The 15,795-nt window shown below is 41.7% G+C and overlaps 1 protein-coding gene across 1 annotated transcript in view; it reads left to right on the top strand.

Annotated features, from left to right (window-relative positions):
* The window catches only part of SYNE1 (spectrin repeat containing nuclear envelope protein 1), a 457,576-nt gene that overhangs the window by 228,093 nt on the left and 213,688 nt on the right, over positions 1-15,795 (top strand). The window contains exons 61-69 of the mRNA XM_060283256.2: positions 1,245-1,409; positions 2,934-3,106; positions 4,794-4,947; positions 7,625-7,768; positions 8,561-8,725; positions 12,865-13,182; positions 13,884-14,039; positions 14,195-14,365; positions 14,990-15,316. Coding sequence (XP_060139239.1) covers positions 1,245-1,409; positions 2,934-3,106; positions 4,794-4,947; positions 7,625-7,768; positions 8,561-8,725; positions 12,865-13,182; positions 13,884-14,039; positions 14,195-14,365; positions 14,990-15,316 — 1,773 coding nt within the window. The remainder of the gene's footprint in view (positions 1-1,244; positions 1,410-2,933; positions 3,107-4,793; positions 4,948-7,624; positions 7,769-8,560; positions 8,726-12,864; positions 13,183-13,883; positions 14,040-14,194; positions 14,366-14,989; positions 15,317-15,795) is intronic.

The following is a 15,795-nucleotide window of genomic DNA, read 5'->3' as shown; positions in this document are numbered from 1 at the left end:
AGCTTTTATCTGGAAGACTCAAAGCATAAACATAAGGCAGAATTCAGAGTATTGTGTCTAAAGATAACGCAGATTAAATTACTTTAGGAAAACAGGAATTCCGAGCAGTTTAAATTTACTTCGTGGGCTACATAGAGTGAGTGGGGGATCGTGTTTTCCATTTGTCTCAATTCTTTATATTCATTGCATAGTAGTCAAAGATGTATTGATTGAGAGTTTCAGCTCAGATTCTAGAGCAGAGCTCAGAATTGACAATGATTCCTATAACTGATTAAAGCGCTTTTCTAACAGCTTAGAAAAAAAGTAAATGGAATCCCACAGTGACCTCACTTAGAGCATTCAGCAGACCCATCGTGAACTTTGTAGGGCGGCCTGCCCTGAGCTTTATGGCCTTGTAACACTTGTTCCCTATATTTCACTTTTGTATTTCAGATCTGAGAATGTAGGGAACCTGCTGTAACTTGGCTTTGCCTGTTTTAGTGTGGGCTCACTCCTGGCCTGCTGTTTTTATCCCCAATAAAACATCCTTGAGACAGCCAAATAGTATAGGTGCTGGAGTAAAAGAGTCTGTGTTTACACCAACGTTTTTTACTTTTCTTGTCTTTAGAAAATCTGGCACATATCTGAAATTAGAATAAATTAAGGCCATCTTTCTATTCCTTTGTATTTATTTAGATACCAAAAAATCAATAGATACTCAAATGCTTTAAGAGCTGACAGTTATATTCATAAAATCTTCACTGTTGGATATAAGCTTTAATAGCTAAAACCACATTTATGGTCCCAATTTAGGGATATTACAGAATCTCAGACAATTGTGTTTTTAGAACTGGCTACAGTGTAGGTCATGTGGGTATGTGGTGTCAGTTGAGCCAAATGTGATCATGTGAGAGCAGAAACTACTTCAGTGGGCTTCCCAGACAAGGTGTGAGGAAGACATTAATGAAATTTCTGAAAAATATCCCAATTGTCGTAAAGAAGGGTAGCGAGTAAGCTGAGGGACACTAAATTGTCATTGTAATCTTTCTGCTTCTTGACCCAATTATTCTCATATTTCTACTCTTCTTAGAAAGCTATTTCACATCTCATAGATTCATACAGCCTTGCGTCGTATCTGTGAGCCTATGGACCTATGGCTGATGGCAGTTATTTGGAACAAAGGGTTAGCTTTACAATCTGAGTAGCTTCAGGGTGTGGAGTCTCTGTGGAAGGGACCGCTGGAAAACGATTTCTGTCATTTCCAGGAGAAAGTGTCAAGACTGGACAGAATTGTTGCAGAACACAATCAGTTCTCCCTCGGGATTAAAGACCTGCAGGACTGGATGACAGATGCGGTCCACATGCTGGACTCTTACTGCCACCCAACCTCTGACAAGAGCGTGCTGGACAGCAGGATGCTCAAGCTTGAGGTGTGCCTTTTACCAGAAATGTCTCTCATTTACAGAATTTGTTTTTCTCAAAAGTTCTCGAGTCTCTGTCTGATATGATAATGTCATACTGTGTCCATGAGAAATCCAAGAATGCTCCGTGGATATGATCCTGTTTGCATAGGGAGGCTTTGCCTAAGCACTCCTGAATCGATTGAGCTCAGATATACTCAGTCATAAATACTTTACAAAAATTAAAATAAAATAAGGACATTTCCTGGAAGTCCAGTGGTTAGGACTCTGTGCTTTCACTGCTGAGGGCGTGGGTTCAATCCCTGGCTGGGGGAATAAGGTCCTGCAAGCCGCATGGCGTGGCCAAAAAAAAATAAAATTTTTTAAAAAAACATTTTTAATAAAAAATAACAACCCCAAAATGGTTACTTGCTTGATATAGCCAGTTAAGAGGCTAGTTTCAAATTACATCACAGGCACATTTATTCTGAGAAATCCTTGGTTGAAACATTTTATCGGGCAAAACCTTTCCCATCTTGTTCAACTCGCTTGCCTGCCTGTATCAGTTAGTCCGTTCTTCTCCCATCACAAGATATTAGTTCTGTGTTAGTTTACGTTTGTGGTAAAGCCATCATTCTGCATTCATTCACCTGTCATTTATACACTGGGTGTCTTCTGGGAGACTGGCATTGTGCCTTGATACCAAAGATTCAAAAATGAATAAAATACGGTCATTGCCCTCAAGGATTTCATTGTCTGAGGCTGGAGGCTGAAACACAGAAGACGGTAATAATAATTACGGCGCTATGGACACACAGAGGAGCGGAGCTGGGCAAGGGGCATCGGGTTGAGAGTTGAGGCAGGTTTCTCAGAAAGCCTGATACCTCAGCGGAGATTTCAGAGTGGGACCAAAAGAGCAAAAGCTGAAGAAAGCCGACAGCGTGGTATGTGAGTCGTTACTAGCAGTTCTTTCCTGCTGCAGCAGAAGCCGATGGCCGTGACTGGCCGAAACTGAATCTGGAGAGGTTGCAAGGTCCAGATGAGAGAGAGAGATGAAACTTTACCTTTCAGGTGATAAACACCAGTTTTATAACTTTGAATTCAAAGATCCTTCTTATATAGAAAAAGAAGAGTGCTTGTGAAGAACTTGAAATATATAAATTAATATATAATATGAATTAAGCTATTTCTTTCAGTTTGTTGTGTGAGAGACCTTAACCTTTATAGAGCTCTTCATCCAGTGACCTTTGAGAATTCAGGAATCCTACAGTCATCTATTTTTCTCTTATTAACAAACAGTAAAATGAAACTTCAGTGGAAATTAGGGATTATTCAGAGAATAATAATGACCTGAAAGGCCAAGGCCACTCAGGCTGGTGCCTGGTTACTGGCACCACCAGCAAGTGACTCTCCCGTCCTCCGCCTGGTAAGCCTGAGAGCACCGGGGCTCAACCCAACTGCAGATCATCTGCTATCCACAGGGACTCTGAAATATTTAAAGCTAGAAATGTTAAATAAGCAAATGACAAAGGACTTCTGTACCTGCTTTTACAGGCTCTATTATCAGTGAAACAGGAAAAAGAGATCCAGATGAAAATGATAGTGACCAGAGGGGAGTCTGTCCTTCAGAATACGTCTCCGGAAGGCATTCCTGCCGTTCAGCAGCAGGTGCAGTGTGTGAAGGATATGTGGGCGTCCCTTTTGTCTGCAGTGATTCGTTGTAAAAGGTTAGTGAAGCTGAAAGGCTGCTGGGAAGTCATTGCTAAAACATCTACAGGGAAGCAGCCGCATAGCACAGGGAGATCAGCTCGGGGCTTTGTGACCGCCTGGAGGGGTGGGATAGGGAGGGTGGGAGGGAGGGAGATGCAAGAGGGAAGAGATATGGGAACATATGTATATGTATAACTGATTCACTTTGTTATAAAGCAGAAACTAACACACCATTGTAAAGCAATTATACCCCACTAAAGAGGATAAAAAAAAAAAAAAAAAGATCTACAGGATAGCTCAGTAACAGACTGTCCCGGGGTTCTCCCTTTCTCTGTCTCCGCCCCCGGGCCCCAATCTCTTTCTTTCTCTCTATTGCCCTGCTCCGTTATTTTTGCCTCCCTTTCTTCCTTCCTGCTTCCCTTCCTCCTTCCTTCCTTTTCTCTTTTCTTCTTGGAACAAAAGAAACTGGCAGGTGCGATCTTTCATTTAGGTTGAGCTGCAGTCCTATGTCTGTGTTTTCATATAACTACATGTTTCTTAGTGTTGATGTTCACTGCTTAAAAACTCAAAGATAAATACATGTCTAATCATGTGAAGATATATTAGTTAAAACCAATCAGTTTACTTGGGAAGTAGCCCCAGAAAACACCAGTAGGTGGTGAGAACAACACGTGAGAGAGGGAGGGCAGCCAGTAACATGGGCAGCTGGAGCTTACTCCCAGCAGGCGTTGCTGGGAGCCAGTGTAGATAGAGCGTGTCTGGGAATTACCCATGGAGAGCAGGGGAGCTGGAATGTTTGTAAACAAACTGCCATGAATCAGGCAGGCAGTCGAGGATTGCCTCCAGGGGATGACAATCCCTGGCATTTCTTGCCTACAGTGCCCTCAAGCTGAGAGGGCACCAGGGACCAAAGGATGGCCTCAGGCCAAGAGGGCAAGGAGTTGGCCTTTGGAGGACCGGTTGGCAGTGTAGTGCAGGGGTCTGGTCGGGGGGTGGGTGGAACGCAGAGTGTCTGCTACAGAAGAGTTCAAGCCTGTTAGTAAAGTTAGACACAAATGATGAACGGAGTTAAACATGTAACATCTGTATTGAGAGAAGGAAGTGCTTAATTGATCAGGAAGAGAAATCATCAGGTTTTAATAATTAGACCAATTCAGGAAATGTTAGCCTATATCATTTGTGATTTTCTGATTTTTAAATCTCATGCAAGATAGTGACTATGCTTGTTCTTGTTCGGTTCTTCCGTCCTTCTTTTATGACTTTTTTTTTCTCTCCTCTGGATGTCCTACTCAACTTCACGGAGTTAAATATTGCTTCTCTTTCTGCCCTGAGTCTTGGCTCTGAAAAGCCTCGCTCAGGGCATCTCTCCTGGTTTTGTCTTCAGGCCTCTCCCAGTGTCTTGTGTGACCTGGTTACCGGACTATATATATATATAAAACCTGACTCCAGGTTTTATATCCAGTCCCTCTTCTCCACCCGTTGGCCTGGACTTCACTGACCCTTGCTTCTCAAGGCTGTGCTTGCCAGGGACCCAGGCTCGGATTTGATAAGCCACAGCCATTCAGCCCCTCTCAAGCCTGCCCCCGTCCTTATCTATGGGCTTCCTGCTGGGGGAGTAGACAGAACCAACACAGTGATAGAGGTCAGACAGATTGAATGTACATGGCTTCAGTGTAGATTACTGTCCTTTCAATTACCTTTCAGTCAACTTGAAGGAGCTCTTTCTAAGTGGACAAGTTATCAGGACGATGTTCGACAGTTTTCCAGCTGGATGGACAGTGTGGAGGCCAGCCTAAACGAATCCGAAAGGCAGTATGCAGAAGTGCGGGAGAAAACAGCCGCTCTCGGCAAAGTCAAGGTGGGACCTGGATTTCGGATTCCATTTGTTTTCTGACAGGTGCTTCAGAATTGCCATAGTTGTACAGAAATGTGCTCACCTGAATCCTAGGGCTGTCCACATAGGCAAACTCTATTTGAGGGCTTTACTATAATTTCTAATGGCTTCTCAACCCAAACTTTTGTTTGTGGCTGTTTTGTTAGTGAGTGAAAATGTCCTCTTCCAGGAAAACCTCATAGACGCATGTTTTATGATATATTTAAAATTTGGCAACTTGTAATAGCTTTTCATATCTTCAGCCGGCTCATCATTCGGAAGTAAAAGTACTTTCTTTTCTATCACATCCTTTTCTATTTGTACTTTTGTATGTTTTTCATAATGCTTAGATTAGTACAGTACTACATGTAAAGATTAATAGATAGATGGATAGCTTGATGGTAGATAGATAGATAGATAGGTAGGTACTGGAGGTATGTTCTTAAACCTCGTTTTTGTTGGTATTAGTATTCACACATGACATTTTGGAAATCTTTGATTTATTCATCCAGGGCATATTCCAGGCCATATGGATGGCCTGTTCTACCTAAAACTTACTGTGTCCTAAACAGTACTTATTATCTTCTACCCCAAATCCTTCACACTCCTGTATTCTCGGTGTCAGTCCTTTTGTGTCACCCCACACTGAATACCCGAAACTGGGAACCTCGTTTCCCCACCTCCTTCTTTCTTACCCCCGCTTTGAATTAGGCAATAGGTCTTGCTGATTCCAGTTCAGCAATGTCTCCTGACTCTAATCTATCCTTTTCCTAAACTGCAACAGCTCACCTCGTCTCTTGTCTCCATCTCCCGTTATCTTCATATAAAGGTGAATGTCTCTCCTTCCTGCCTGAGAGTTCCGTTGCTTTCCACTGTTTACAGTATCGTACCAATGTCCCTCCTCTAGTTTGTAAGAATTTTAATAATCTCTTTGCCAGCCTCATTTTGCTTGCTCTCCCACCCTCCTTCCACTCTTGTGCCAGTCTTACTGTATTTCTCACTATTTCCTGAATGTACCACATTAAATGGAATTCAACGATTCCATGCCTTTGCAGAATCTCTTCCCTTTTTCACAGAATACTTTAGCTGTGCCCTGGCACCTGGCAACCTTCTACTTACCTTTCTGAATTAGTTCAGAAGCTATCTTTTCTATGATACCACCACCACCCGAGGCTTAGTTAGTTCTTCTGTTCTCTGTTGTTCATATCTCTTTATCAGTTTTATAGAATATATGCTTACATACCTCTCTCCCTCAGTGGATAAAGATGCTTAATTTTCTTTTTATCCTATGCATTTGGCTCTCTGTCTGACACAGAGCAAATGCTGAGTAAAAGTTATTTGAATGACTAAATGGCCTTACGTGACCTACGCCAAATCACTTAACATTTCTGGGTTTGCATGACTGTTTGCATCTGAAAATTAATCTACTCATCATTATCTACCCATTATATTGTTATAATGATCTATTGCTATATTAATGATTCATCTATTCAATAAATGCAGGCATTGTGCTCGATTCCAGGTAAATAAAACCGACAAAGCTTGTATTCTGGAGGGACACCTATACGCATCCGAGAATGCATGAATAAACAAATAATTAGAACTGGTGATAAGTGCCCTGAAGAAAAAGCTGCATGTTATGAGAGAGAGTCATTGGGACAGGGCAATTATGGACTGCTTGGAGTCGGGGGAGGGGGAGGAGAGACTGGAAAGGCGTCTCTGAAATAGTAGACGGAAATGATGCCCTAAGGAAGTTAGTGCAGAGAAGTCAGTCTGGGGAGGAGGTGGGAAAAGAGCATTTCAGATGGAATAATCAGCACGTCCCTGAGGAGGGAGAGAACCTGGCTCAGATAAAAGGGAGCTAGAAGAAAGGCTGGGTGTTGCTGGAGCCGAGAATCAATGGATGGCTGTTGCCAGGCAGAGGGGCCAGGGACCAGATCCTGCATTGCCATGAGGATGCTAGCCTGTGGATTTTCTACTTGATCCTGACGGCTTTGGGAAGATAATCAATGTTTTAAGCTGGGGAGTGACACGATTCCCTTTAGAATCTTAAAATCTTTTATCGCTCAAGCTGCTGTGTGGAGTGTGGACAAAGGGACTGGGCAGGAACTCGGGGCAGGGAATCTGCCTAGCAGGATATTGCAAAAGTCCAAGTAAAAGGTGATAGCAGCGGGGGCTGGGGGTTTGCAGGAGACAGGAGAACACATGTCAGGATACAGTGAAGAGATAGAACTAACAGGATTTCATCATGGATGGAGGGAGAAAGGGTGACTCCAGTGGTCTGAATTGACCAGCTGGGTGGGAATGGTAGCATTTACTATTTGAAAAAAGACTGAAGGGGAAGGAGGTTTATTGGTGGCTGGGGAAGGATGGGAATGGAGTAGAGGTCAAGTGCCCATTTTTTGGACAAATTAAGTTTGAGATTTCCAAGTCAACTGGAGTCAGAATCTCAGAGACAGTTCTGGGCCAGATATCAAATACACCCCCCGACCCTAGATGATATAGATATAGATGGATGGATAGAGTGATCTATCTATCTGTCTACAGATAGATAACCTGAGATCACTTGCCAAGTATGCAGTTAAAATATCCTAATTTTAATAGTACCATTGATATGATTATATATGCACCAATTCCTTTGTTTTTTTTTAATGTTCTCTAGTTATTAAATGAAGAAGTGCTGAGCCACAGCAGCTTGCTGGAGACCATTGAAGTCAAAGGAGCCGGCATGACAGAGCACTACGTCACCCAGTTAGAATTCCAGGACCTGCAAGAACGATACAGAGACATCAGAGAGCGGACCAAGGTATGGCTCACCGTGTTCCACACAAACCCACTGAAAATGCAGTGTTTGGAGCTGTGCTTATTTAAAGACTCGTTTATCTGGGGCAATGACAGCCTTGTGAAAACATATAGAACAAAAAAATGCAAAATGAATTTTAATACTTTGAATACCCCACTGGCAAAACCCTCAACTATTGTTAGCATATGAAAGTTACTGAAGGAAAATAATTCTCAATTAAAAAGTCCTAGAGATGTACCTATGGTAGAAAAATTGGGGGCAGCTTCATAAGGAAGACTCATAAATTCTTTAATATGTCTGCTGATGACAATTTTCTAAAGCCGGAAATAATCGCCAATAATATTTATAATACTGTGCTTTATTTATTTCTTTGTGAACTTTCAGCACACCTTACTTTATTAGACAAAGTACGTGAAAAATTAAATCCACAGTGAGTCCAAATCCTCACTGAAGTCACAATATAAGAAGTTCAGTTCTCTTCATTAGAAAAAATGTATTTTTATGACAAATAAAGTTAATTCAGTTTTTGGAATATCCATGTTACATTTCATAAGGAATTCAGAGATCAGGAAGTTAATGCAAGAAAGTGATCTTTAAGACCCCTTTTACTCCTAATATTACGTTTTTTTGTATTTTTTGCCTAAATCTTAATGTTTTACTTTTCTAGGAAACATTCATATTTTAATGACTTAATAATCATGCTTTTCTAAAATTCCAAAAGTGAGTTCTTACAGTTCGTTGAAACTGCATGTAGAAATGTATCCCCATCTTAATCGTCTTACATGCTAATAATAGGAAGCAGTAACCAAGTCTGAAAAACTAGTTCGCCTGCACCAAGAGTATCAGAGAGACTTGAAGGTGTTTGAAGCTTGGCTGCAACAAGAGCAAGAAAAGCTTGACCGATATTCAGTTCTTGAAGGTGATGCCCACACTCACGAGACAACGTTGCGGGATCTTCAGGTAAAGTCTACTTCATCATAAAACAAAGGAATTTTCATTCTGAATATGGAATCATTATTATTATTATTAATTTTTTTTTTTTTTTTGTGGTACGCGGGCCTCTCACCATTGTGGCCTCTCCCGTTGCGGAGCACAGGCTCCGGACGCGCAGGCTCAGCGGCCATGGCTCACGGGCCCAGCCGCTCCGCGGCATGTGGGATCTTCCCCGACCGGGGCACGAACCCGTGTCCCCTGCATTGGCAGGCGGACTCTCAACCACTGCGCCACCAGGGAAGCCCCAGGAATCATTATTTTAAGCAGTGGGAAGTTACTGTGACCTGAAATCCTATAAATAGCTGATATATATTAAGTGAAACCCTAGTGAGGTCTGGTCTGTAGCGTTTGGGGACCTCAGTAGTGTATGCTAGTTGAGATCATTTGCTGGTCAGTTGAGACTGAGCAGGGCTGGAACTTGAGGACTTGGTTGAGTTGCTAAGGTGGCCTCTGACAGGAATGGCTCGTGGCCTCATGTATGGTGTTGGCTGGTCCACCTGCCTGGTCCTCCCTAATGGGTTGAATCAGATGTGGAACACAGCTGCAGGAGTCAGTAGCACGTGACACTTCTCAAAGTCAAATTGGTGACACCATCTTAGGCCATCTGGTTTTAACCCAAATCTCCCACATTGCTGAGGATACAGGCCCGGGGACAGAGACCCAGAAGAAGGAATTTGAGGAGCTAGAAAAAGCACTGGTGCTCAGCTAAGCAGTCTGAGATTCAGGGCGAGATGGCAAACTTCATGGGGAAAGTGGTCCTAACCCACTTATTCACTGACTCATTCAACATTTACTGAACACTTAATGCGGTGCAGACACTGTACTTGGCTAGCTACTGCAGGTAAAGATGATTAAAATATTATTCTTGCCTGCAAGGAACTTGCATTCTAAAGAAATGTGGACCTGTTGATAGGTCGTAATGATCTATCTAACAATGTGATAAGGACAATACTAGAACTACTCTATTATTAGGGATCTTATGGGAGCATCAAAGAGAGCCCCTGGGGCTTCCCTGGTGGTGCAGTGGTTGAGAGTCCGCCTGCCGATGCAGGGGATGCAGGTTCGTGCCCCATTCCGGGAAGATCCCACATGCCGTGGAACGGCTGGGCCCGTGAGCCATGGCCGCTGATCCTGCGCGTCCGGAGCCTGTGCTCCGCAACGGGAGAGACCACAACAGTGAAAGGCCCACGTAACGCAAAAAAAAAAAAAAAAAAAAGAGAGCCCCTTAATCTTACCTGGAGAGACAGATAGGGGTCAGGGGGTTCCCAAGAAGGGGAAACCAGGCACACAGAGTAGAGAACAGAGAAAGGCCAGTAAGACAACTCTGTGTCCCACCAGCTCTGTGTTAGAACTTACTGAACACTGTCAGCTCTTATTGGAATTGGTTCAGGATTGAGCAAGATGTACCTACAGCTCACACAAGGTGGAAAAGCGGGACTGAGATGGTCATCGCTGGCATATAACATTTCTGGCTATTTCAGTGGGTCTCAGGGAGTGTTGTGTAATGGCGGGAGTGCACGGTTGGGATTAGGGAGTTTGGACTCTGACTTACGGTGAGAACTGACCCTGGGTGACTTTGGCAGAGGTAAACGTCTCTGACTCAGTTTTCTCCACAGAGTTGTTCTGAGGAGGGATTAAATGAGATGGGAGAAAAATCTTATTTAAATAATAGTCCATTCATGAAATAAATATACAGCAGCAGTTGAAGAGTCATAGTTTCATTAGCTTATTTAAGGGTCTCATCCATTTTATTCTTAATAGTAGCACACCCTGGTCTGCTACGTTTAGCTGTTGTAATTTATCTTAATGGAATGGACTTGGTTTTCTGGCTATAACCCCTCCCAGCCCTTCACTCCAGACATTCTTGGCCAGCAAATGCCAAGCTCTCCAAGTTCTGTGTAGGAACTGGGCCAAGAAGCCACTTGTCACCAGTAGATGTTTCTCCTGTTCAGAAGAAAATGTTTAACTTTGGTCAGTATTAATGTAGCCCAAACCCAAACCTAACTCCAACCTCTCAGTTCACTGTGTATTAATTCTTATGGACACTGTCTTATTTTGAGTCACCACAGATGTTAAAAAGGGAGGGGAGACGCTAAGGCAGAAATTGGTGGTGGAGATGTGACATTCCAACTGCACAGCAGAACTACTTCAGGGTCCCGATGTCCTACAGCTCACTTAGTCATCTGGGGGTCTGCCAGCAGTGTGAAACATGTTCACAGATTATTTTGCATTTACTGAAGGTTTAATTTGAGTCTTAGAACATATAGATTTTTTAAATATTTAACTGTATTTTCCCCTCAGAATAAATACTTGAAATGTGGTATATATATAAGAATTTATCTAATGCATTGATTTGTAGAATAGTGAAAACTGCTATAAAATAGGGAAAGGGTGATATATTAAGAAAGGTAGGGGCTTCCTTGGTGGCTCAGTGGTTAAGAATCCGCCTGCCAATGCAGGGGACACGTGTTCAAGCCCTGGTCCGGGAAGATCCCACATGCCACAGAGCAACTTAGTCCATGCGTCACAACTACTGAGCCTGTGCTCTAGAGCCCGCGAGCCACAACTACTGAGACCACGTGCCTAGAGCCTGTGCTCCGCAACAAGAGAAGCCACTGCAGTGAGAAGCCCACACACCGCAATGAAGAGTAGCCACTGCTCGCCGCCACTAGAGAAAGCCCGCGCACAGCAATGAAGACCCAACCTAGCCAAAAATAAATAAATAAGTTAATTAATTAATTTTTAAAAAGGAGATTAATTAGGGCAAGGATCAGTAGACTGTAGCCCAGAACCCATATTTTAAATGAGGCTTTATTGGAACACAGCCACACCTGTTCATCTATGTAGCGTCTATGGCTGCATTGGCACCACAAGGGCAAGGTTAGGCAGTTAAGTACTTGCAGCAGATTGTGTGGCCCACAAAGCCTAAAATATTTGCTGTCCAACCCTTTATGGAAAAAGTTTGCCAAACCCTGAATTAAGGAAAGAGATTGTACAAAATTACCTTTAAAAAATTTTAGGAATTTTGGAATAACATTTCTGTTTGTCATCATTTTGATTAATATTTTACCATATAAATTGTTCTTCTTTTCCATTTACAATACATTCACATTACAACATTTTTGGAGTGATATCATAGCTGAGGACAAATGTATCCAATAGTCTGAACCATATAAGATTGCTATTTCTATGGGTAAAAGTGGTCAGATATGAGCAATTTCGTTGGTATTAAAGATTTTTTAATAATATTGTATTCTGACTAAATATGTTGGCACTTTTAACATTCTTGGTAGGATTTGACTTGGTCCCTTTCAACTTTAGATGATCAGATCAAGTAACACAAGTGTATAATACCGTTTTGCCAACATCTTTAAGGATATGAGTTTTTCTTTCTATAAAAAAAAGTAGTTTATGCTCTTCAAGACTTGGTTCATACTAAATTTGTAGGGTAAATTTCTGGGACTTATGCTTTGGTGGAGGGAAATGTATTTGTACCTAAGAGTACCTGATGGGCAGGTGTGATAATTCAGCCTTTCAGGTTTGTGTGCCCTGTACCCTCCAGGGCCAACTTCTCTTTGCCATCGCATTCCCTAGAACATCTTTGGCAAAGAATCCCTCCTGAGCAAAAACAAGGTCCATTGTTCTTTTCTCAGCCACACATGTAGCACTGATCCCATTCAATGTCAAAGCAAGAAACCTTAGGCTCTTTAAACAGATTAGGAGCCAAAAAAAGCCTAGGTTATTATATTAAACAATAACCCTTTAGTCACAGTGTTTTTTGCCTGTAGGCTGAAAAACCAAATTTCAGACATTGCTTCTAAGATGACTGAGAAAAATATTTCTCTCGGTGTGTGTATTTGTGTGTATATGTGTGCACTCTGATTAATTTAATTGGAAATATTTCAGAATGTTTCTCCTGACTTGGGAGACAGTATGCAGTTTTTGGTACATATTTTTTGTGGGTAAGTCGGAATCAAAGCATTCTTTCCTAACGTGAAGTTTTCTTGAAGCCAACGTGAAGGGCACGGTTGGCTTGGGTGAGACATGATCACCTACACGGGTGTAAAATATAAGTGAGGTGTGGCAGCCATACCTTTCCCCTACAGGAGCTCCAGGTGCACTGCACAGAAGGACAGGCCCTGTTGCATTCAGTGCTGCACACCAGAGAGGAAGTGATACCATCGGGCATCCCCCAGACGGAGGACCGGGCATTAGAATCTCTCCGGCAGGACTGGCAGGCTTACCAGCAGAGGCTGTCCGAGACCCGAACTCAGTTCAATAATGTAGTCAACAAATTGAGACTGATGGAACAAAAGTTTCAGCAAGTAGACGAGTGGCTAAAAGCAATGGAGGACAAAGTGAGTCTCAGAAGTGGACGTCAGTCTAACCGGGCAGCCAAGGAGATACAATTACATCAGATGAAGGTACAACTAATGTAAATTCCTCATCTTTGTCAGAGTAGCAGTTGCCTTGCGTAATTTGTTTCCTTAAAATATTTAGTAACTTTTGGTCCAAGGTTTAGCTTTTGCAAAATCTCTTTCTACTTGCAAAGAAATTTGATGTACATTATAATGGGGCATTCTTCTATCAGCAGTTGTTTATTAGAATCCTAAGGCAGTCTAGTTTAATGAAGTATTTTATATTTTCTTCCCAAGCTTTATTACCTTGCTTGGTAAAGATACATGAATGCTAGTGTTGCAATAATTTGTTTATGGCTCTGATTTGAAATTGCTCTAATGTACTACATTGACATAATACTTGAAAATTAATTTTATTCTAATTTTTATGTAGAGTCAGTGCACATGATCAAAATAATCCTTAGGCCTCTGGAACTTCTTTTCCTTATTCATCTATTTTAAAATTTATCTTAAGTACAACAAAAGATATAAAAATATATGTAATATAGACAGAAAAGCACTCAAACTCATTAAGTGTACAGTTTTTATCATGTCACTGGAATTACATTTTCGTGAAGGTTTTATGTGAAGTATTTTCAAAATTATATCACAGAATAAGTATATTCTAACAATACACTGAAATCGTTTTCTAGTAAGAAGATATATTTATTTGTCTTATTCAAGAATCTGTGAGATTGAGCCTTTCCTTCAATATTGTGTCATTTCAGAAGTGGCATGAAGAAATCACTGTGTACAGAGACGAAGTTGAGGAAGTGGGAGCCAGAGCACAGGAGATCCTGGATGAGAGCCACGTGAGCAGCCAAATGGGCTTCCAGGCCACCCAGCTGACGTCCAGATACCAAGCCCTTCTCCTCCAGGTGCTGGTGAGTGGGCCACCCCTGCTCATCATAGGCCAGCAAACTTCCCAAGCCAGATGTTCTTCCTTTCGCTGACTTCCAGTGAAGATAATACGTGTTTATCAAGAAAGGCACTGGCACAGGTCTTTCATCACTGCTCAATTGTGTTTCTTCTTTCAAAGGAACAAATAAAATTCCTGGAGGAAGAGATCCAGAGTTTGGAGGAATCAGAATTATCTTTAAGTTCCTATTCGGATTGGTACAGCTCTACTCACAAAAATTTCAAGAATGTGGCTGCCAAAATTGATAAAGTAGATAAAGTGATGATGGGGAAAAAAATGAAGACATTGGAGGTAGGCATGCAAATATCGGATTTGTCTCCCAGCCCTTCTTCTTTCACGAGCTGTTCCTGTCTCCCGCGTAGAATTGGGAGTGTGTTCATCCCAGCCCAGTATGATTGGTGATCCATGGCTCATCATTTCACTCTAAATTCCAAGTTATAATCTCTTAAGCCAAAGACTGGCTTTCATTTATTTGTGTTGTGAAGTCATTTCAATGTCTTACACATGGCTACGCACGAAATTCTTAACTAAGTTCCAGTTTGACACTAAATATTAAAAGAAAAAAATTATCTCAAATTCATGGCACTGTGCGTTAATAGAGTTTTAACTCAGATCTATAGGAGCACTGTTAAGGACAAGAGAAACATCAAGTTCTTCCTTAAGTCTCTGATTTGGAAATGATATGCTGATCAAGACTTTAAAAGACCTATATTGAAGTAAAGAAGATTCCTGATTGCTGGCAGACCAAATCTGGTTATAAACTTCAAAAAACGTATTTTAAGGAGAAATCAGTAGACTCAAGAATGAGACTTGAAAGGCTGTTCTTTAAAAGGAAAGAAATAATGCTAAGTTATTTGCATTTATTTGTTTGTTTATTCATTTGTTTGTTTGTATTTGCTTCCCACTCTTTCTCAGGGTTTGCTAAAAGACATGGAGAAAGGCCAGAGTTTGCTCAAATCAGCCCGAGAGAAAGGAGAGAGAGCTCTTACATACTTGGAAGATGGTGAGGCAGAGACGTTAAGAAAAGAGATCCATGACCACGTGGAACAGTTGAAGGAACTGACCAGCACTGTCCGGAAGGAGCACATGACTCTGGAAAAAGGCCTTCATTTGACAAAGGAATTCTCAGATAAATACAAAGCGCTAACTCAGTGGATAGCAGAGTACCGAGAAATCCTATACATTCCTGAAGAACCCAAAATGGAATTATATGAGAAAAAAGCTCAACTATCTAAATACAAGGTAGTGTGTTGTTACTAACTGACAGATGCACGAGGACGTCATGTAGGACTGAACTGGTGGGACGTGATTCCTGGTTTGTGTCACCCTTAGTGAGTGCTAGAAAAAGTCCTAATGTGCCTATTCTGCTGGTGGGGAGTGGTATAGATTTATTTGGCTGGAAACACTACATCAGACTTATCTTTCCATTCAGGAATTGTATTTGTCTGATATTCAAAGGTTGTATCAGTAAATGGAGATCTATTCTGACAGTGTGATCCAGGTATGTGGATCCTCCGGAAAAGCCTTCTTGGCATTAGGATCTCACACCTACAGATTTTATCTTTTTGGTAGAGTCTTTCCTTCATCTTTTGGTACAGAAGGCCTATAAACTGACCTGGGGTAGATGCTAAATGAGACATCGTATTTCTAAGAAAATAAATTCTAGTTAACCAACTGTAGTTAAACATCTTAGAAATTAATTTTTGAAAGAATAAATGGTG

The sequence above is a fragment of the Globicephala melas genome, chromosome 14 (assembly GCF_963455315.2).
Source record: "Globicephala melas chromosome 14, mGloMel1.2, whole genome shotgun sequence".
Classification (NCBI taxonomy): domain Eukaryota; kingdom Metazoa; phylum Chordata; class Mammalia; order Artiodactyla; family Delphinidae; genus Globicephala; species Globicephala melas.
The sequence above is the reverse complement of the archived record's forward strand: the minus strand, read 5'-3'. Positions and strand labels throughout refer to the sequence as shown.